At 43.9% G+C, this 23,540-nt stretch overlaps 1 protein-coding gene and 1 pseudogene across 1 annotated transcript; both read right to left on the reverse strand.

Annotated features, from left to right (window-relative positions):
* Nucleotides 1-6,086: 6,086 nt before the first annotated feature.
* Nup44A (nuclear pore complex protein Nup44A) lies at nucleotides 6,087-7,600 on the reverse strand. Its single transcript, XM_067777768.1, has 5 exons — nucleotides 7,410-7,600; nucleotides 6,909-7,349; nucleotides 6,630-6,838; nucleotides 6,422-6,564; nucleotides 6,087-6,361 (listed from the first exon to the last, which is right to left on the reverse strand). The coding sequence occupies exons 1-5, from the start codon at nucleotides 7,518-7,520 to the stop codon at nucleotides 6,192-6,194; spliced, it is 1,074 nt and encodes a 357-aa protein (XP_067633869.1). The 5' UTR covers nucleotides 7,521-7,600; the 3' UTR covers nucleotides 6,087-6,191.
* A 6,315-nt stretch (nucleotides 7,601-13,915) lies between these two features.
* On the reverse strand, nucleotides 13,916-14,609 carry LOC137246047 (uncharacterized; annotated as a pseudogene).
* Nucleotides 14,610-23,540: the final 8,931 nt, after the last annotated feature.

Consider the following 23,540-nt stretch of genomic DNA (forward strand, 5'->3'; position numbering starts at 1 on the left):
AGGACATATGTTTTGTATGTCAGGGTTGATTCTGAATAGGTAAGAGTTTAACCTGTTACAGTTTCCAGATCGAAGTTGAGCTAGAGTGACTCGCGCTTCCCTAGGGAATGTGCGTTCCTCTTCTGCAAGTTTTGGGTGTTGTTCTTTGAGTACAGGATTCACCGGGCAATTCCTGGCATAGAGGTCCGACGCGTGTTTGTGGAGTTCACTGAGGACTTGTGTTTTTTTGCTTCATACCGCTGAGTTCTCAGGTGCCGTATTTCCCCATAATTCTTACGGAGATGACTCATTAAGCCCCTGGGCGGTGTTGGCTCATCAATCAGATGTCTGTTGGAATGCCCAGGTTTCAGGGTATTCAACAGGAACTGTTTGGTTAGCATTTCATTTCTCTCCCTGATGCGGAGTATTCTCGCCTCATTATGTAGATAGTGTTCTGGGCACATAAGAAGACAGCCAGTGGCGGTTCTGAGGGCAGTATTTTGGCAGGCCTCTAGCTTCTTCCAGTGAGTAGTCTTTAAGCTTTGCGACCATATCGGGGACGCGTAGCACGCAATCGGCTGGTCAGTTGCTTTGTAAGTGGTAATGCACGTTTCTTTATCTTTTCCCCAAGTACTGCCAGCAAAAGATTTGAGGATTTTATTGCGGGTCTGGATTTTCGGTACAATTGCGGCTGCATGCTCACCAAAATGTAGATCCTGACCGAACGTCACACCCAAGATTTTGGGGTGTAAGATAGTCGGTAGCGTAGTGCCATTGACGTGGATGTTCAAAATGGCCGAAATTTGGGCCGTCCATGTTGTAAATAAAGTCGCCGATGATTTAGTCGGTGATAATGTCAGGTTTCGCGAAGTGAAAAAACGGGAGAGATCAGGGAGGTAGCCGTTTATTTTGTTACAAAGCTCATCGATCTGTGGGTCTGGGCCTGTGGCCATTATTGTGCAGTCATCGGCGTTGGACACGATAGTAACTCCTCCTGGTGGCGAAGGTAGCTTTGATATGTAGAAGTTAAACAAAAGTGGGGATAGGTCACCACCCTGTGGCAGCCCTTTCTTTAATTCTTCTTGGTTTTGATGTTGCGTTTCTAAATTGCACCGATGCCTGCCGGTCACCCAGATAATTTGCGGTCCACCTTTTAAGATATGGGGGAAGGGTAGACCCTTCCAGGTCTTGCAGTAACGTGCCATGGTTGACCGGACGGACGGTTGACGACCCGGATTGGGTTCGATATCTTCCCGGAGCAGGAGAGAATGGCGCAGTCCCGCTGCAAGGAGCTGCTGGGAGGAAGAAAATTTGTGGGAGGGACGCAGCAAATTAAATGGGGTTACACTGAAATGACATCCCTTTGGTCAAGAAAAATCCGGAGTCGATCCGGTACGTAAACCGGCTGCCTTGGGAAGCGTTCGATAGAAGCAACTTTCGATAATATACTCTGATCTTCAAGGCGCAACAAAATCCTCAAGTTGTTTGCCGGCAGCACCTTGAGAAAATATAAAGAAATATTGCTAACCACGTACAAAGCAATTGGCCGGCCGCTCATGAGCGACGCGTCACCAGTTTGATTGTCTGGTCTTAAAAACACATACTGGAAAAGGCTGCAGGCATATGAAAATGCTGCGATCAGAACTGCCACGGGAGGCTCCTTATGAACCAAAGGGGGCAAAGAGCTCAATATTAAAGAGCACAACGAAATGCTGAACACGCAGTTTTTGCTCAACTGTCACAAACTAGGACAAACCTCCAGGGGGTTAAGGGAACATCTCCATAAGCACTATGACGAGGACCGGCTCCTGCCAACACTGCGGTTGGATCCATACAAGCATAAGGAGGCCCGAAGCAAAATCCACACAGAATCGGTAAACGCCGTTTCCAGGACGCGCCTGGTGAACCCTGTTATCAATATACAATATCCTACTCTTCTAGAAGAGGAAAGCCCCCTACCAAGGGAGCCACGAGTCACCCTGCCCCACTTCGTTCTGGATATTGTAACAGGTTGAACACTTACTTGTCCATAATCAATCCCAACATAGCTAGCCTGTCATCAGCATGGCTTCAGAAAACTCCATAGCACCGCCACCGCGCTAAATGCCATTATCACCCAGATAAATTGCGGTTTAAATCAAAACCCCCACCATAGAACAGTACTCGTTGCACTAGACCTATCAAAAGCTTTTGATACGGTCAACCATGGCACGTTACTGCAAGACCTGGCCAGCTGATTGCATGCTACGCGTCCCCTATATGGTCGCCAAGCCTGAAAACTACTCACTGGAAGAAGCTACAGGCCTGCCAAAATACTGCTCTCAGAACCGCCACAGGCTGTCTCCTTATGTCCCCAGAACACCATCTACACAATGAGGCGAGAATACTCCCCATCAGGGAGAGAAATGAGATGATAACCAAACAGTTCCTGCTGAATACCCAGAAACCTGGGCATCCCAACAGACATCTGATTGATGAGCCTACACCGCCTTGGGGATTAAGGAGTAGTCTCCGTAAGCATTATGAGGAAATACGGCACCTGACAACTCAGCCATATGAAGCAAAAAAACACAAGCAGGTCCTCAGTGAACTCCAAAAACAGGCCTTTATGCCAGGAATTGCCCGGTGAATCCAGCACTCAAGGAACAGTACCCAAAACTTGCGGAAGAGGAACGCATACTCCCCAGGGAAACGCGAGTCACTCTAGCTCAACTTCGTTCTGGATACTGTAACAGGCTAAACTCTTACCTATCCAGAATCAACCCCGACAAAATGTATGCCCGCTTGCAATGTGGCTCCACATGACACCAACCATCTCTTTAATTGTAATGTGGAACCAACGCCTCTAACACCCCTTTCATTATGGTCCATCCTGTTGAAACGGCAAGTTTCCTTGGACTCCCCTTAGAAGATATTGATGGCAATCTGTGATCGGTCGCACCTATTGGGTGGGGCGAAGTACTGCTACAACAACAACATAAAGTATGTCCTGCGTGCGATGTGCCCTAAATGTCACCTATCATCTTTTCAATTGTAATGTGGAGCCTACACTTCTAACACCAATCTCTCTATGGCCTTGCGAGTGGTCGTACCCAATGAATGGGGCGAAGCACAGTTAACAAAACAACATAAGCAAAAACGGCCGAACATATTTTTTTGGAATGGGACTCAATCTCAAGATGGAGAGCTAAACTTTAGTTCTCGCCATGGCCAAAGCATTCGCAATTGTAAATTCTCAAGCCAAGGGAATTACTAGACTTCGTTAGGGAAGTCGGCTTGGGTGAGGTGCTGTGAAGGTGTTGAGGGTGTAATTCTTACCACTTATCTATCCATTAAATGTTTACCAATAAATCCCAGTTGCGCCATGAACCCCGACAAGATTTTTATTCAAGTTCAGGAAATGAAAAATATTTAATTGCAAAAAACGCGTTCACAAAAATTATTGAAAAACAAGTAAGGAAGGCTAAGTTCGGGTGTAACCGAACATTACATACTCAGTTGAGAGCTGTGGAGACAAAGTAAGGGAAATCACCATGTTGTAAAAGGAACCTAGGGTAACCCTGGAATGTGTTTGTATGACATGTGTATCAAATGGAAGGTATTAAAGAGTATTTTAAGAGGAAGTGGGCCATAGATCTATAGATGGACGCCATTTAGGGATATCGCCATAAAGGTGGACCAGGCCTGAATCGAGAATTTGTTTGTACGATATGGGTATCAAAGGAATAAAAGGGAGTGGGCCTAAGTTCTATAGGTGGACGTCTTTTCCAGATATCGCCATAAACGTGGACCAGGGGTGACTCTAGAATTTGTTTGTACTATATGGGTATCAAATGAAAGCTGTTAATGAGTATTTTAAAAGGGAGTGGGCCTAAGTTCTATAGGTGGACGCATTTCGGAATATCGTTATAAAAGTGGAGCTGGGTTGACTCTAGAATGCGTTTGTACAATATGGGTGTCAAATGAAAAGTGTAATAAGTGTTTTAAAAGGTAGTGGGCCTTTGTTCTATGGGTGGACGCCTTTTCGGGATATCGCCATAAACGTTGACCAGGGGTGACTCTAGAATGCGTTTGTACAATATGGGTATCAAATGAAAGGTGCTAATGAGTATTTTAAAAGGGTGTGGGCCTTAGTTCTATAGGTGGACGCCTTTTCGAGATATCTACATAAAGGTGGGCCAGGGGTGACTCTAGAATTTGTTTGTACGATATGGGTATCAAATGAAAGGTGTTAATGAGTATTTTAAAAGGGCGTGGGCCTTAGTTCTATAGATGTACGCCTTTTCGAGATATCGACATAAAGGTGGACCAGGGGTGACTCTAGAATTTGTTTATACGATATGGATATCAAATGAAATGTGTTAATGAGTATTTTAAAAGGGAGTGGGCCTTAGTACTATAGGTGGATGCCTTTTCGAGATATCGACATGAAGGTGGACCAGGGATGACTCTAGAATTTGTTTGTACGATATGGGTATCAAATGAAAGGTGTTAATGAGTATTTTAAAAAGGAGTGGGCCTTAGTTCTATATGTGGACGCGTTTTCGAGATATCGCCATAAACGTGGACCAGGGGTGACTCTAGAATGTGTTTGTACGATATGGGTATCAAATTAAAGGTACTAATGAGGGTTTTAAAAGGGAGTGGCCCATAGTTGTATATGTGAAGGCGTTTTCGAGATATCTACCAAAATGTGGACCAGGGTGATCCAGAACATCATCTGTCGGGTACCGCTAATTTATTTGTATATGTAATACCACGTACAGTATTCCTTCCAAGATTCCAAGGGCTTTTGATTTCGCCCTGCAAAACTTTTTCATTTTCTTCTACTTAATATGGTAGGTGCCACACCCATTTTACCGAGTTTTTTCTAAAGTTATATTTTGCGTCAATAGACCAATACAATTACCATGTTTTATTCCTTTTTTCGTGTTTGGTATATAATTATGGCATTTTTTTCATTTTTCGTAATTTTCGATATCGAAAAACTGGGCGTGGTCATAGTCGGATTTCGGCCATTTTTTACATCAATACAAAGTTAGTTCAGATAAGTACGTGAACTGAGTTTAGTAAAGATATATCGATTTTTGCTCAAGTTATCGTGTTAACGGCCGAGCGGAAGGACAGACGGTCGACTGTGTATAAAAACTGAGCGTGGCTTCAACCGATTTCGCCCTTTTTCACAGAAAACAGTTATCGTCCTAGGAGCTAAGCCTCTACCAAATTTCACAAGGATTGGTTAATTTTTGTTCGACTTATGGCATTAAAAGCATCCTAGACAAATTAAATGAAAAAGGGCGGAGCCAAGCCCATTTCGAAATTTTCTTTTATTTTTGTATTTTGTTGCACCATATCATTACTGGAGTTGAATGTTGGCATAATTTACTTATGTGCTGTAAAGATATTACTTTTCTTTTAAAATTTGAATTTAAAAAAAAAAATTTTTTAAAAGTAGGCGTGGTCGTTCTCAGATTTTGCTAGTTTTTATTAAGCGGACATACAGTAATAAGAGTAACGTTCCTGCCAAATTTCATCATGATATCTTCAACGACTGCCAAATTACAGCTTGCAAAACTTCTAAATTACCTTCATTTAAAAGTGGGCGGTGCCACGCCCATTGTCCAAAATTTTACTAGTTTTCTATTCTGCGTCATAAGCTCAACTCACCTACCAAGTTTCATCGCTTAATGCGTATTTGGTAATGAATTATCGCACTTTTTCGATTTTTCGAAATTTTCGATATCGAAAAAGTGGGCGTGGTTATGGTCCGATATCGTTCATTTTAAATAGCGATCTGAGATGAGTGCCCAGGAACCTACATACCAAATTTCATCAAGATACCTCAAAATTTACTCAAGTTATCGTGTTAACGGACAGAGTGACGGACGGACGGACGGACATGGCTCAATCGAATTTTTTTTCGATACTGATGATTTTGATATATGGAAGTCTATATCTATCTCGATTCCTTTATACCTGTACAACCAACCGTTAGCAATCAAAGTTAATATACTCTGTGAGCTCTGCTCAACTGAGTATAAAAATTAAACCGTTAGTCGTAATAGTCATGATAATAGTTATCTATCTGCTTTGAGTAAGAAGTATACTTTTTGCTTCGAAATGAATTTATTACATATTCTAGTAACAGCAAAGCGTGTAAAATTAGTTAGTCATGGTGATAGACGATAATATTCTTAAAGATTTCTCTAAAACTAATGCCAAGGAACTTGGTTTGGATTGCTTATGGTTCCCTTTTTATAATATTTGGCAGTTGCAGCAGCTGATGTAGCCATGGTTGGCGAGTTAAGGCTTGGTTCATAGGATGGATAACTACCTTCTGCCTTAATTACAGCTGCACATTTCCAATTTCTTGTGTAATTTTCTATAACAAATCAAGAAAAGTAAAATGTCTTTATCGTGAAGCGCCTTCATCCGAACTTACTTCTCCAAATTCGTACACATCCGTCATCACCAGTGGATATCAACATTGTTGCCAACATATTCCAACACACTCTCCATACGGGACAATTGTGATCAGTAAACTTTAGTGTTTGTATATCTAGTTTTGTATTTCCAGACGCATCACTGTAGAGACGGTAACAAAATTTTAAGCAGTATGTTATAATAGCATATAGCATTTACATTCTTACTTGATCCCACGTATATTAACAATATATAAATCTTTGCTTGCTACTGCCAACATATGGAACGTTCTACCAGGATTGGGTGCGAAGGCTACATCCGTCACTGGTTGGGTTATTTCATTTATTGTTTCAACTTTAACGCATTTACGAGCACTTTCACTATATGCAAATATGACAACTTTTCCAGTGTGTGTAGCAGTCTCATCGCTCCCTGCCTGCGAATAAACAGAAATAACAGCTTCAGAAAGCCAAAAATATTTAGCAATGTGTGTACCCTTTCCTTACCGCTAGGAGTTGCGAGGATAACATGTATGTCGAAGTATTCCACGATATACAGCTCAGAGGTAATTTATTCGAAATTTCATGCAAAACGGGCCATTGGGTTAGATTCATAATGTCTGGCGCTTCATAAATGCGTATTATACCATCGGCCGATGCAGTGGCCAGTAAAAGACCCAAGTACTTTGGCGCAAATTCAACATCCGTCACACTTGTGCGAGAGTCGGCAAGTGTCATACGTCGTACCCAACGGCGGGAGGGTGTCATCAGAGATGCTACCTTTTCACCAACAACTTCCTCCCATACTGATGCAGTGCGATCAAATGAGCAAGTCACCAAAATTTGTCCGAACTCGGGATGTGCCCATGATATACGCCATATTGAACCAGAATGCGCTTTCCAACTATTTGATTCTGTCCAATTGCCCTTCTCATCTTCATCCCAAACCTAAAATATTAAGCTAATTTAAAACACCTTCCCGGTACATTCACATTTCCTATTCCAAACCTTTACTGTTTGGTCGCTAGAACAAGTTGCCATTCGGCGTCCATAATAATCGAATGCCACATCATGGATAACATCCTTATGATCAGCTGATATCAATTCTACTTCAAACATTTCGTAAACTGTAATTGGGAAACAATTTCTGATTGCGCGCACTATTTATTTACCAGTATAAATAAAGAATAAAATAGTTGCTCTGAAACGGATTTTGGGAAACGTAACAACAATGAGTGAGGCATTGTTACGTTGGTAAATGAAACACAGGGGGAAAACGATAGGGAAATTATTCAAAAATTACAAGTTACAATGAGAATTTCGCTTATTTTTTTTTTTTACTTTTTAGATAACTAAAATTTAAAAATGGGTTAATAAATGTAATACAGAAAATGAAGGAAGATCACGATCACGAAATTGCTAAATTGCGATGTGAAATATTTGCGCTATGAAGAAAACGCAGGCGGCACCAGCAAGCAAGCACCGCCCGTACAAGCTTACTTAACTCTTTTCTTCATGGTGGCCACTAGAGTTATTAACCACCTTAATTTTTATGTGTAACTGAAAACAGCGCTATCGTACGGAAACTTTGTGTATTGTGATGATTCCTTAAGGCGGCCATGAGATTTCTGTCAAACAAATATTTCAAAATTCCTAGCGCAACGGTCATTTACAGTTATGAAATTTTAATCGAAATTGCGAGTTTCAAGGCTGTGAGCGTTTGTGAATACTTTTTCTTTGCTTGTAAGCAAATACTATATTAAGCCGTTTATTTTTGGGCAAAATACGTATCCTGATATTCTAAGTGTAAAATTCAACTCAAGCTTGCCAAAATTTTTGCAATAATTTGACTTTTTCAAAGTGGTTAGCAGAGGTAGCCACCGCTCGGCAAGTAGCTAAACTTTACGCGGATTTTAGTGAAATACAATATAGAACAAAAATTTAGGGTTTTTAGAGAAAAAGGCCAAGAAGAAGTTATCTGATCGTGAAATTGAAAATTTTTTGATATATGAAGATATACCTTCAGATACTGATAGCTGTGCGGGTGGAGATGGATCTGATGAAGACGAACCTGATATTGAAGTCGTTCCCCTTGACTCGCAACAGTTTTCACTTGGTGACAATTTTTTTCCATCTGATGAGGAGTTTGACTCTGACGATGAAGCTCCCTTATCCCATCTGCTTGGACGTAATCAGTCTACTACAGAAGGTATTCCGCTACTAGCCCTTCGTGTGGGCCCTCCAAAATGGAAGAAAGCTTATACAATTTTAGCTCCTGAAAACTTTAAAACTTCAAACCATTTGCCGGACGAAACAACCAGGTCAAACGTACTGCAGGCCAATTTACGTCAGAAGAACGTCTATGCATATGGGACAGTAGATGAATCTCGTAAACATCTCCCTAATTTGAACCGGTAAGGAATTGAAGCGCGTGGAGTACGATTATAGAGTCAGTGACAATCAGATGGTTTCCTTTATGAAATGGAAAGATAAACGTTGCGTTTTAATTTTGAGTAACTTTCATGATCCCAGAGATCTGGTTCATGTAAGAAGAAAAGAAAAAATGGGGGAGAGAGTTGAAGTGTCATGCCCTCTGGCCTTGAAGGCCTACAATGAATATATAAATTTCGTGCATAAATTTGACCAATTTAAGGGAAGCTATGCGATTGACCGCAAATCAAAAAAATGGTGGTACCGAATATTCTTTCATTTTCTAGAATACCACCGTGCAATTTATAATGCACCATGCTTTTATAATCTATAAAGAGTTACAAAAAGACCCTATCTCAGGATTATAGGAGTTGTGTCTCAAGGATTTTAGGCGACATGTTTACCAAGATATGCTTGCACCTGCTTATATAAGTAATAAGAGGAGAATGTCGCGTTCTTTTAGCAACTCGGCTTCGCCTACCTGTGCTTCTATAAAAAAGCACAAACCGGAAGTCCCTGCAACAATAAGGCTTGCTATGGGTAACCATGAGCCTATAAGAGGCACCTCAAGCCGCTGCAGTGTGTATAGCACGAAAAATATGCCTTTGCGTACTGTATGGAGCTGCAAAATATGCAAAGTACCTCTTTGCTACCGGGAAGGAAAATAGTGTTTTAATTATCACCATGAACATTTATAATACTTGTTTTGAATAAATAAAAAAGAACTCCTAAATTGTGTATACTTATTTCACAGTGGTTACCTTAGCTAACCACCATACAACTCACCCCCCTGCTGATCTATTTAAAAAAAAAAATCATCCATGGCTTAACTAGGGCCTATAGGCAAGATTATATTGAAATTTACGATTCTACCATTATCAACGAAAAACTGTTCCGGAAAGAGTTAATTCAAACACACCCCTAAACTAGCACGGAGACGCGCGTCGATCTGGATACTGAATTAATTAAACAGAACCAACAACGGTCTCAGTTGAAACTGCAAGACGAAGACGTTAGACGAATACCCTCCCTTCCTTCCCACTTCTGACGGAGCTGATAGCTCCAGTATAATAAGTTCGCCATACGGAGAACTTTGAATTTTTTCCATTTCTCCATGTAATAAAATTTTCGTGTTTATCGTCATACTCGAAATAAAACCGGTTTTAAATTTAGTTGCAGCTTTTTGACATAATGAGCTATCGGAATTCTATATTCTAAAATTATCGGTATCAAATGACGCTTTTGGATCCAGGATTGCGAATCAGAAAACCGATGTCAACATTTCTCGTCTACCAAAAGATATTCACGAAAAATGGAAAAATTAACCAGACCGCTCCGAACCCGGGGGTGGAATCCGTAATGTTTTGGCACGAAAAAATGTTGATTTCTCCTAATAAATTTAAGTTTCTTCAACTATGTGAGGAGTGTTATCGATGCTTATAGTTTTTGCCTGACACACAAAGATCCGGTACGTTCCGGTAACAAGCACCATTGAGGTACTAGGTATTCAAGGGGTTGATAAGCACAATACAAAGCTATATAGCTTCAACGCTTCCACAACCTAACTGTGAACCTCACCTATGCGAGGGGAGTCCTGTTACAAATATGAATGTATCATACACATGTTTAGCAGGCACGGCTCTGGCGCCCCAAGTTCCTCATGTAACCAGATGGGGTTTCGGTATGGCCTAGAAAGTTTAATATGGTCACATTAATCGTTCCCGAGATGTTCGGGCTAGTACCTTTATGGTATAGGGTTATCTACTTGTATTAGGGTAAACCCGGGTGATATGGCATACCGCAAGAAATCTAATTTCTAACGCGTTCAGTAACGGCATTTAAAGAAAAACGATTCAGTCTTGTGAAATAACGCGAAGGGGCAACGTTCTCTTGTTGGTGCGCGAAAAATTTTGGTAAAAAAATTGAAAGAAAAAAATTACAGCATAAGTGACTTTCTTAATTGATATATTATTTATTCAAAGCTGAATTATTCGGTAAGTTTTTAACCTGTGTATATTTCATCTACATAAAAGAGGTAAGCAAGACTTAAAAGAAAAACCGCGTGTGCAAATTGTGAAGAATTCCAGGAAGTTTAGGTTTTGCCAGTGTTGATAGTTAACTTTACCGAAGCGGGCGAAATGGTGCAATTTTTTCCGGGTGATATGGCATGCATTTTTCATATGCCATATCACCCGGTTTACTTACCTTTCATATATTTCGAATGAAAATACACGTTTATACTCTAATTAGATTTTTATATTTTATGCCAGTAGAAATGCCCAATATTTACAAACGAAAGGCTAACTCTGCCAGGGCTTCGTGGTCCAATAAGAGAAGCGATTGATGCAATAAAAAAAATAAAAATTGTCTATCAATGTGGCTGCAAAAGAATATAAGGCCCTTTCTTCAACCATAAGGCGGTACCTGAAATCTGGAACTTGGACCAAAAAAACATTGGGTGGACCTATTTGTTTGGGAGACCAAATCGAGCGGAAAATGGTTTCACACATTAAAAAAATGCAAGGCCATGGGTTCGCTCTAACACGGAAGATGGTTCGCGAAATGGCATATGACATCCCTGAAAAACTTGGTGTTCAGCACCGCTTTAACAACACAGCCAAGAGAACTAGTGAGGAATGGTTGCAATGGTTTTTGCAGCAATACAAATACTTTCGATTCGAAAATCTGAAGGTGTTTCGCAAGCTCGAGCGACCAGCATGAACCGTGAAGAAGTAAACAAATACTTTGCTGTTCTTGAAACTATTATGACTGAAAATGAACTTATGGGCAAACCACTTAAAATTTTTAATGTCGATGGGACCGGTTGCCAGTTAAATAATAGACCAAAACTTGTTGTCGCCAAAAGAGGTTCGAAAAATATCGCAGCTATCGCTTCGGGAGAGAAGGGTGAGACAATACCAGTTATAGCTTGTTGCAATGCTGAGGGTACCTTTTGCCACCAACATGTGTGTTTAAAGGAAAGCAAATGAAACCAGAATGGATCGATAGAATGCCACCTGGTTCAAAAGTATTCATGGGTGAAAGGTCATCTTACGTTAAAACAGATATCTTCTTTCTTTGGCTTAAAGACCATTTCCTTCCAGGAAAATCAGAGGGCAAAGTACTTCCTAAAATTGATGGGCATTCCTCCCATTGTACAAATCTCGAGATACTGGATTGCGCAGCGGAAAATGATATAATTATTTTTTGTTTGCCCCTCATACGACCCCATTCCTTCAGTCTTTGGATAGATCGTTTTTCAAAGCATTCAAGTCATACTATTACGCTGCGTGTAATTTATTAATTCGCAATAATGCACATCGCAAAATTGAACGATATGAATACGGAAATTTACTCTCAGAGGCTTGGGGGAATTCTGCAGTGTCGAAAAATGGAATATCGGGGTTTGAGGCCTTTTAATCCAACTATAATCCCAGAATATGCTTTTATAGAAATGAGCGAAGAAATTGAGATGGAAATTCCGTGGGATCTGACACTACCACCCGTAAGTATTTGGATGTTTAATATGTCAATAGCTACGTTATTATTTTACGTCCCATCCTTGCAGGACGTATTTGACCCTTTATTAGACGCCCCGAAGCGTTCTGATGTAACCCCTGGTAAATCTCTAGACCAAGTCTGCCCAGTTCCATCGGTATTTAAGCCTAAAAAAAAGTGAAAAGGCACGGGTGCTTACAACGCCAGAAAACAGATCACAGCAAGTGCTCAAATCTCTGAAACGTGAGCAAGATACCAATAGTAAACAAACTAAGCCCATGCCTAAGCTGAAGAAAGAAAAGAAAGTCCTGGATTTGTCCAGCTCATCAGAAGAAGAGCAAAACGTGCCTTTTGATGACGAGTCTGATGGATTAGAAGATTTTTAAGATAATTTATGCGCTGGTTGTGGTAAGGATTACAATGTAACCTCTAAACAAGATGACTGTGTGCAGTGTGTGTACTGCAAAAAATGGTCGCACGATAGTTGCATCTTACATCAATACCTGCAACAAATGTGGAAATGATATTTTAAAAAAAGTAGTATGCCATTTCACCCCATAGGGTGCACCATTTCACCTGGGTCTCCGGGTGAAATGGCGAAGTCGTAATACATTTTTGTGACGCATTTTATGCAATGCATTTTTTTAGTTTTTTATTGTTTTGAAACAAAATATATGAGTTAATTTAATAAATTGAATTCCAATCTAATCTTTGTAACAAAATTTTGTTTTATTTGGAAGATATTGCAAAAAGAAAAAAATCGCGCCATATCACCCGGGTTTACCCTAAATATACTGGAGTTTTATAAAATATTTTTGTGTTACATTACTTTTAATCGTCCCCTTAGTATTCAAATATCCTATACATTTTTTGATGTTTTGAGAAAATGAATTTCAAACTTTTTGTCGAAAATAGCTCTCACTCAAATCTCGTTATGTCTGTAAATATTTATTATTTTCGACGTTTTTTTTTAGGACTGTATAAAAATGAGTCTATTTTCTTAACTGACCAATTTTTATTATTATAATCATCCTTTTAAAGACCAAAAAAGTGGTGTAAACTGCAGATACATCAGATAGGCTATTTTATTTTTTAATATTTTCTATCAAGTTTCTGATACGTTATTTTATTTTGTATGTTATACACTAGTTTAATCAAGAAATACACCAGAATAATAAGTAAATTTAATATGAATTTTTATTACTAGAAAATTATGTTTTAATTACAGTCAGATCGTAAATTATTAGCGTGGTCTTTATTTATTGTCGTCTTCGTCCTCTTCTTCGAATCTGTCTGGTTCATCTAAACAATCGCGATTATTCCCTCCTTGTAAATTAAAAAAAAATATCTGTGAGGGGAATTACATTTTTTTCATAAATCTTTGAGATCCTTCAATTTTGTGTCAGAAATTGGTAGTTCTTTTTTATATTTGTGAGTTAATGTAAAATTCATGACTCCTTTCTTTTCTTTCTCGAGCCATCTATAACAATCACTTTGAAGTCTTCGCTCCATTGTTCCTTGTATAACAATTGTCTCTTTTCAGTTTTTATTACTTGGATAACCTTGATTTTAAGCCAATTTACCGATTAATTGTTGGCATTTTTCTTCAAGTTATGGTTCAATTTTGAGAACGCCGTTTTGAGATCAATAATATCAATAATATCACTGTAGTTAAGCCTTTCTACAGCGTACGGATTTTTTCGTCTTGCCATTCTAAGTATAGTTGGTTATTCTTCTGGTGAATATACACAAATATTTCTCTTAGCTCGTTCTATAGCCGAATGCACGGAATCTGCTTCCATTTGTGTGTGTCCACTTTGAAGATATTTAATTGTTATTGAATTAAAATGCAATGAATGATTCATATGAAGCAATAATGTGGCAATTAATCTGTTTCTATTCTGCCCTCCACAGCAGTCTGAATACAGAATAACATCCGTTACTGATTCGGTAATTTGTTCACCATTTTTAATAAACTGGTTCCAATTTCCTCTGACCCACGGTGACCATGGTTTTCATTCCACAGGAAACGATTTCCAGCTCCACTAGCTAAAACGTATTGTTGTATGTGGCGAACTTTCGACTGTAATACAAGGTGCTTACATTGCTACATGGTGTCAATAGCACTGATTGTAAGTCAAGAGTAAATACTTTTATATTGCTGTTATTTTTAGATAACTCCTTGTCAGCATCTTTGTGGAGTCTTGCCTGGGCTTTATTTGCTAAGTGTTCATCATATGATATCTGTATTGAAGCCTTGTCCTCTGTATTTTTGAACATTTCGCATGTTGAGTTTTTTTGATAATGGAATGAATAATTTTAATTATTACAAAATATCTGGCGATACATATGTTCTTTAACTGAGAGGTCTGGGTGGCGTGCTTTGAATAAGTTATACATTTTTATAATTGTTAGGTCTGAGCTCAGATAAAGGCGTTGGGACTTTGCTCGAGTATAGTGGTTTTCTACTGCTGGAAATGACGCTATGTGCTCTTTAATAAGAGTTTTTATCTCCGCGTCTACTTTTGTTTGCATTCCGTGTGCAACGTAGCGTTACAATAACGTAACCCCCCTGTATTTCCTTATTCACTTAAACCTGAACCTCCCTGTACTTATTCTTCTATAGCATAGTCAACAACCGCTCGTGCTTCCCTACAAGAAACGCTGATAGTTTTACTAATACACTCACACTTGTAATTGACAATGCTGATCCTGCGATGATGTAAACATTGATACTCAAATTTATGTATGTTCCTTTGTTCGCTCACGCATGTCCGCATGTTCCCAACGACAGCCTATAATCATGAAAAAGGACTCAAACTGGGAAAGCTTCGGACACCTGGTACAGAACAAAAGAACATAAGCAGATACCATTATGCATATGAGACAGATACATAATTCTCAACGGAATTTTATGTATGCGAGAACAGTTTATCCGATTTAATCATGTTGTCACTACTGACTGTCATATGACAATCAAATGATTATCACGGTTGTTTTGCTATTTTTTAAATTCCGCCATTTTCAACCGACGAAAACTATATAAAAAATAAATTTAAAAAATGAAACAGAGCGCATTTCAAAGCTCCATGCTAAAAGAAAAAAAATCGAAAATAATATTAAAAAATACCAAAAGCTGTCGGAATGTATGGGGCGCACTCAAAAAATTGATACGCGAAAAATAATAGTGGTTAGTGGTGATTCATTTTTAAATGTGTTTCCGCATGAGGAAAGCGCTCTTCTGTTGTTTTCTTATTTTCTGAATTTAAATTGAACATTCTGAACTCGAATTCTTATAAAACTATTTATTTTAAACAAATAAGAAACACGTATGCTTTTATCACGTACAAAATTAAAAACGTAATGAAATAAAGTAAATAAAAAGCAAACAGCATTGTTTCATTTTTGGCGGAATATAACAATGGTCATTTATGATAGTATAACAGTGAAACCTGATATCTACAGTAAACTATCATTTATGACACTTTTTGATAGTTACAGTGTCATCACTGATCAGGAAAAGAATGAGAGTGAGCAGTACGGCTATATACTTAATCAGTAGGCCATGTTGGTGTATAAGAAGGAGACAAAAACTCACACGTACACAGTTGTTTACATCACATTTGCGCAAGTCCCCTTAAGTTCGTGATAGAAAGTTTGTATGAGGCGCTGATCGTTAGGTTGACATTGCTGACAATTATATGATTTCCTCTCAAGGAATTTTTATTTAGAATACGAGGAATGGGAGAAGGGAAAAACTCGCACGGAATTTTCGTTTAGAATTGGGCTGTATATAGTTTGGCAGCTTAAGTAGAGGTTATGTTGCGAATAGAGTGGAAGGCAGTGGACTAGGCAGTCGAATGTCATATAATGAAGGAATGGTGTTCGGAGTATTTTCAAAGTTAAAAAAAAAATGATAAAAGCTTTAATATAAATAAAACTATTGTTTTAATAACAACAAAAACGCCATGTATATTCTGTATACATTAATTGGAAAAGATTATCTCACTTTAAAATTTGAATTAAATAACCTAAAGTTTTTTTTTTTGAAACTGAGCCGAGAACTGTGTGTGTGAATGTGCGAATTTTCACCGATCAGCTGTTAGTTGCGCTACTTGGTAAAATTTACAATGAATTCAGTCGTCGAAGGTGAGCCAGCGGGAGTGGTTGTCTTTTTAAAGACAAAATTGGCACTCCGGTTAGCTAGCTGAGAGGAAGGGGGCGCTGTCATGGCGCGGATCACCCTCCACCAGAGTTGGACGACGCGAGTGGTGTCTTCGGACTATCCTTCCCTCCGTCGCCCACCCTGGTGTTGAGCGGCCCGCTGCGTTAATAACCAAATAACCCCCTTCCCCCGCGGCTCGGACTGAGCGGAAGGGGCGCTGTCATGGTGCGAGTCACCCTTCACCTGGGCTGGACGACGCGAGTGGTGTCTTCGGACTATCCTTCCCTCCGTCGCCCACCTCGGTGTTAAGCGGCCCGCTGCCTTAATGACCAAATAACCCCTCCCTCTCAGCTCTGGTTTTAGTAGGCTGGCCGGAGCGGAGGAACCACTCCCTCTAGTTAGCTGGGGAGAAGAGGGTGTGGCCGTGGCGCGAGTCACCCCCTGCTGCACCAAGATGACGCGAGTGGTGTCTTCGGACTACCCCCGGAATGACTCGCCGCCCGAACGACCGCACGACCCCCTCTCCGCAGCTCTGATTTCGGCCGTAAGCCGATGCGTGCGCAAAAGAGGCTACCGCTGTGCCGTTAAGGTGCACTTCCCCTCCGCCACGGGTCGACCCGCGGCGTCTCGGCTGGTACAACCCCACCCCCTTACGCACCTTCTACTAGTGTGCAAGTAGGGAGGCGGGGGTGTCCAGCGCTAAAACCAGCACTAACCCGAGTCCTCGAAGTCTCTTCCCCAGGTGACCGACCCCGCGGACTACCGATCTTGCCGAAGGCTACCGATCAATCCATCCATCTATTCCATCCCGCCCATACCGTCAACCGACCCGCCCGGAACGAGCCGCCGCTGTCCAGGTAAACACCATTGCCAGCCTACTTCCCCTCTCTCCCCGGCCTTAGTACGCGCTACGTAGCCCACCGCCGCTGCCGTCGCATCGTCGCCCCTCTGGTGCCGCCGCTGCTTCCATCCCGCCGGTGCTACGCCAACCGTTGACCGTCCGCCATACTATTGCCGTGCCCATCCCGCCTTGCTGGTGCCGCCGCTGCCCCACTAACCGTTGACCGTTCGCCATCCTACCGCCGTTAAGACGCTGCATCCGTCCCGCCGCTGCTACGACGACCGTTGGTCGTTCGCCGTCCTACCGCCGTTTAGCTGCTGCATCCGTAACGCCGCTGCTACGACGACCGTTGGCCGTCTGCCATCCTACCGCAATTAAGCCGCTGCTACCGTCCCGCCGCTGCACCACTAACCGTTGGCCGTTCGCCATCCTACCGCCGTTAAGCCGCTGCATCCGTCACGCCGCTGCTACGACGACCGTTGGCCGTTTGCCATCCTACCGCTGTTAAGCCGCTGCATCCGTCACGCCACTGCTACGACGACCATTGGCCGTCTGCCATCCTACCGCCGTTAAGCCGCTGCATCCTTCCCGCCGCTGCTACGACGACCGTTGGTCGTTCGCCGTCCTACCGCCGTTAAGCTGCTGCATCCGTCACGCCGCTGCTACGACGACCGTTGGGCACCTGCCATCCTACCGCCGTTAAGACGCTGCATCCGTCCCGCCGCTGCTACGACGACCGCTGGTCGTTCGCCGTCCTACCGCCGTTAAGCTGCTGCATCCGGCACGCCGCTGCTACGACGACCGTTGGCCGTCTGCCACCCTACCGCCGTTAAGCCGCGGCATCCGTTCCGCCGCTGCTACACTAGCCACTGGGCGCTTGCCATCCTACCGCCGTTAAGCCGCTGCTTCCGTACCGCCGTATGAGTCCGTCCGTTACCCGACCGTTGAAACGCCCTACCGAACCTCCTCTACTCCAACGACCGTTAGCCGCCGCTCCGCCCCCTCGCTATCTTGCGACGGAAAGCTGCTGTCCACCTAATATCTCCAGCCGTATGTGCGTGTGTTCGTAACACATTAATATCGTGTATTTATTCAGTAGGGGTTTGTGGGACCTTTACTCGACTCTGGATTGACTGAGCGTTACCCCAGCCTTAGACAAAACCAACCTCATAAATGGCGCCCGAGCAGGGACCCTCCTCCGCAGATGACCGTGGAAAAACAAATACAACAACCACCAACACTGCCGGGGCGGGTTCGACGAACACACCATCAGAAACAACAAACACACTGGCCCCGAAGTTACGATGCTGAATACCGACTCACTCAATTGGATCTACTTACTGAAAAGGGAGAGGCTGATAGAGGAGTGTAAGAAGCATAGCATTCCCGTGGAAGGCCAAACCGTAGCCGATCTACGCCGAGCACTGAGCACGTACGTGCAAGCAAAACGCACGAGGAAATCAAGTGAAGACATACTGAAGGAGTTGGAGAAGGAAGTAGAAAAGGACGAAGTGAAACCAGTTAAACTACCAACACCGACACTAAACATCACCCCAACACAAGCGACCAAATCAATAACCGCCATCCAGGTACAAAATTCCCTCTCGCATGCGCATGAGAGAGAACGCGCGCAACCGAAACGATACGAAATGAGCACCAGTGAGCTAATGAATACCGTCCGCCACTGGGATCTACATTTTTCGGGAGAGGAGTCGCTGCACGAATTTCTGGAGAGAATAGAGGAGCTCGCCGAATGTTACCGCATCCCCGTCGACCGGCTCCTCCTAACGCTGCCGGACTGCTGCGTGGCAAAGCACTCCAATGGTACCGCATCCGTAAGCAACAAATCAACCACTGGAGCGGATCCACAGCCTGTATCATCTTCAAAAGGAGTACGATAGCAAGGAGTGCTGCTGGCGATGCAAGGAACGCGGACACCGCCGCTTCCAATGCAGGGGCCGCTGGAGAATGTTCTACTCCAGGTGTGGACAAGACAACATCCTCTCCAGGGACTGCCTATGCCCTTCGACCAACAAATCCACCGACGACAACACATCCACGATGCTGTCAAATTAAGTGAGAGGAAGCAGCCAAGCATTATTTGTGCGGCCACAGAAGCCTATTGAACCACCAGCCTGCGATCCCGCTGCCGAAATGAAAGTAGATGACCGTTTCTATATACCGATAACCATCGAGGGCATGAGCGTGCACGCGCTAGTGGACACCGGCGCCACCCTTTCATACGTCGATGAATCAATACGAAACCACCTGGAGAGGAACAACATCAAACCACATCTTAACAGGCGAAGCGTCCAATTGGCAGACCAGACGTGTGTCAATGCGATATTCAATGCGCTCTCCCGCCGCCCGTTACAAAACACCGACACACCGACACAAAAACCAGACATATTTTACACAATAAAAAGCGACCGAGAAGAGCCCGGTGAGATTATTGGCAACCATGCAATATCCGCAGCCACGGGATATAGTAACCGCCGACTTCGTGCCACGACTACCACGTTCCAAGCAAAGAAGCAATTACCTCCTCGCCATGATCTACAAATTCTACAAGTGGGTGGAGTTAATCCCGGCGCGCCAAGCAAAAACGGCAAGCGTGCTCAAAGCGCTACAAGAAAAGGTCATATACTTACTTGGTTGTTCGAAAACCTTCCTCACCGGCAATGGGAAGCTGTTCGGCGGAAAAGCGTTAGCACCGTTCCTGAGCGACCACCGCACATGGGATTAGGAGATTCCACAAATAGCACTTGCAATAAACATGGTCAGAAAAGAGGATACAAAACCATCTGCAGCAGGCATAAACTTCGGCGAAATAAAACAACGTCAGAGCGGGTGCACACGGAGGGAGCAGTACCAGTGCCCAGCCAACCGAGCGGAAGTTCAAAGGGTATCAATTTCTTTTCGGGCGCATTTTTACCGAACACCAGATGGTCATGATGAAATCACAACCCGAGGAAGATGGAAACGAAGAAGAAGAATATTATATATTATAACGAATTGTATGAAATATACTCTGTTAGTTTTAAGAACAATAAAATGTAATTATTCTTACGTTATACAAATGAATTAAAAACATAAACTCTGTTAGATATAAGTGGAATGACTCTGTTTAATTTTGAGGGAAAAGAAAAACTAATTAATAAAGTGCTTCGCCAACATGCACACCGGCATGCACACCTAGGCCATGCCTGGAGATCCATCTTTCCCCACCGCAGTTTCCGTCAACCGAAGTGGGAGGGGGCCTGTAACGTAGCGTTACAATAACGTAACCCCCCTGTATTTCCTTATTCACTTAAACCTGAACCTCCCTGTACTTTTTCTTCTATAGCATAGTCAACAACCACTCGTACTTATTCTTCTATAGCATACTCAACAACCACTGATAGCAAACCAATGAAAATCACAATAATGGTGTGTTGATTTCTCAACCAGTTTGCGGCACCATCCATATAAACAGCAAATTTGCATTTTTGCAATTCTGTCCTCGAAGGTGAGCCAGCGGGAGTGTTTGTCTTTTTAAAGACAAAATTGGCACTCCGGCTAGCTAGCTGAGTGGAAGTGGGCGCTGTCATGGCGCGGGTCACCCTCCACCAGAGTTGGACGACGCGAGTGGTGTCGTCGGGCTATCCTTCCCTCCGTCACCCACCCTGGTGTTGAGCGGCCCGCTGCCTTAATGACCAAATAACCCCCCTCCCCCGCGGCTCGGACTGAGCGGAAGGGGCGCTGTCATGGCGCGAGTTACCCTTCACCTGGGCTGGACGACGCGAGTGGTGTCTTCGGACTATCCTTCCCTTCGTCGCCCACCTCGGTGTTGAGCGGCCCGCTGCCTTAGTTACCAAATAACCCCCCTCCCCCTCAGCTCTGATTTTAGTAGGCTGGCGGGAGCGGAGGAACCACTCCCTCTAATTAGCTGGGGAGAAGAGGGTGCGGCCGTGGCGCGAGTCACCCCCTGCTGCACCAAGATGACGCGAGTGGTGTCTTCGGACTACCCTTCCCTCAGTCGTCCTGGTCTGGTAAGGAATGACTCGCCGACCGCACGACCCCTCTCCGCAGCTCTGGTTTCGACCGTGAGCCGATGCGTTCGCAAAAGGGGCTACCGCTGTGCCGTTAAGGTACACTTCTCCTCCGCCACGGGTCGACCCGCGGCGTCTCGGCTGGTACAACCCCACCCCCTTTACGCACCTTCTACTAGTGTGCAAGTAGGGAGGCGGGGGTGTCCAGCTGTAAAACCAGCACTAACCCGAGTCCTCGAAGTCTCTTCCCCAGGTGCCGACCCCGCGGACTACCTATCCTGCCGAAGGCTACCGATCAATCCCATCCCTCCGATACCGTCAACCGACCCGCCCGGAACGAGCCGGCGCTGTCCAGGTAAACACCATCGCCAGCCTACTTCCCCTCTCTCCCCGACTCTGGTACGTGCTCCGTAGCCCACCGCCGCTGCCGTCGCATCTTCGGTCTCTGGTGCCGCCGCTGCTTCCATCCGTTGACCGTCTGCCATCCTACCGCCGTTAAGCCGCTGCATCCGTCCGCCGATGCCACACTAGCCACTGGCCGCTTGCCATCCTACCGCCGTTAAGCCGCTGCTTCTATCCCGCCGCTGCTTCCGTACCGCCGTACGAGTCCGTCCGTTACCCGACCGTTCAAACCCCTACCGAACCTCCTCTACTCCAACGCCCGTTAGCCGCCGCTCCGCCCCCTCGCTATCTTGCGGCGGAAAGCTGCTGCCCGCCTAATATATCCAGCCGTGTGTGCGTGTGTTCGTAACACATAAATATCGTGTATTTATTCAGTAGGGGTTTGTGGGACCTTTACTCGACTCTGGATTGACTGAGCGTTACCCCAGCCTTCCCTCACTAGGGTAGGCACCTTGTCGTTGGTGTGAGGGCTTAGCCGAACTCCATAGCGCCCGACTATGAGGCGGAGCTGTTTAGGACTGACATCTACGCCGTTTCGCCTCATAGGAGGGCGGCGGGATGTCGGTGACCAAGAACTGCCAACCCCCTAATCCAGGGTGTTATGCGGACCGTGCCTATTGGACGATTTGCAGCCAGGGGATAAATTCGGCTGTATTCGAACGGAGCCTTCCCGATACCGGGCCATCTCGGGAAGTATTTATGGCCTTACCGCAGTAAGGGGCGCTGCTGTGGCGGACGGTTCTTTCCCCGTATATAATACTGGACCGCTGAGCCCGCCTTGTAGGGCAGGTGGTCGTACGACCAAGATGAACAACTCATTACCTGAATGTAATAAGGAGGATGTAAAGAGGAGGACTGAGTCGCAATCCAAGGACGACAAATACGAATTAAGCGATGCGTCGGACTCGGGGAGCGAGAGTAGTGCTGATTCAATGAACTCCGTGTTGGAGAAGCACACAAATGAAAACGGAGTAGAAGAGTGGAGAAGGGTACGGAGCAGAGGAAGTAAAAGAGCTCTCTCGCAGTACCGTGCAGCACTAAGAATTGTACAACGCTTGGGAGCAGTGGTCGACCCAACAGAAGTGGAGATCGAGCGCTTGGAATGGGCCCATGAAGCGGTAGAAGTAGGTCGAAGGCAGTTCAAAAGGTTTGCTGCGAGAAACTCTCGGTTCTGCAACCGGTACGAGGAGGAAGAAGCGTCGAATGGCAGAATGAAGAGGCAACGTTCGGCAGAAGGCGACAAGCCTGCTTTCAAGAGGCAGAAAGGACCCAGTCCTAGAGCCGCGAGGCAGGCAGTCGCATAGACAAGACAAGTAGGCCCAAAGCTGTAAGACAGATGGGTTCCAATAGCGAGGTAGCAACTACCTCGAAAGCTGCCAGTCAGAGGGAAGTTCCAACTACGGAAGTAGGAGATAAGCCAAAGGGAGATAACGCTAAGACTCCGGCTTTCTCGGAGGTTCCAAAGGGAGATAACACTAAGACTCCTGCTTTTCCCGAGAAGATGAGTGATGTGGCAAAGCAGTCACTGACTGTGGCGCTGGTTGATCGTAGCAGTCCGTTCGGACAAATGACTACTGAAAGGTGGAGATCTGTGGAAAGGGAGCTTATTAGCTTAATGCTTAAGATGATGCGGGAACAACCAAGTAAGCCCCTTCCAACCTTTGATTCGGGGGGATGGTATAATGGTGTGAAGATGATAGCGTGCGACAACATCGCGAGCTTGCGGTGGCTGGAGGAAGTCGTTCCAAACCTCCAAAGGCAAGGCACGAACG

The sequence above is a fragment of the Eurosta solidaginis genome, chromosome 3, assembly GCF_040869045.1.
Source record: "Eurosta solidaginis isolate ZX-2024a chromosome 3, ASM4086904v1, whole genome shotgun sequence".
Classification (NCBI taxonomy): Eukaryota; Metazoa; Arthropoda; class Insecta; order Diptera; family Tephritidae; genus Eurosta; species Eurosta solidaginis.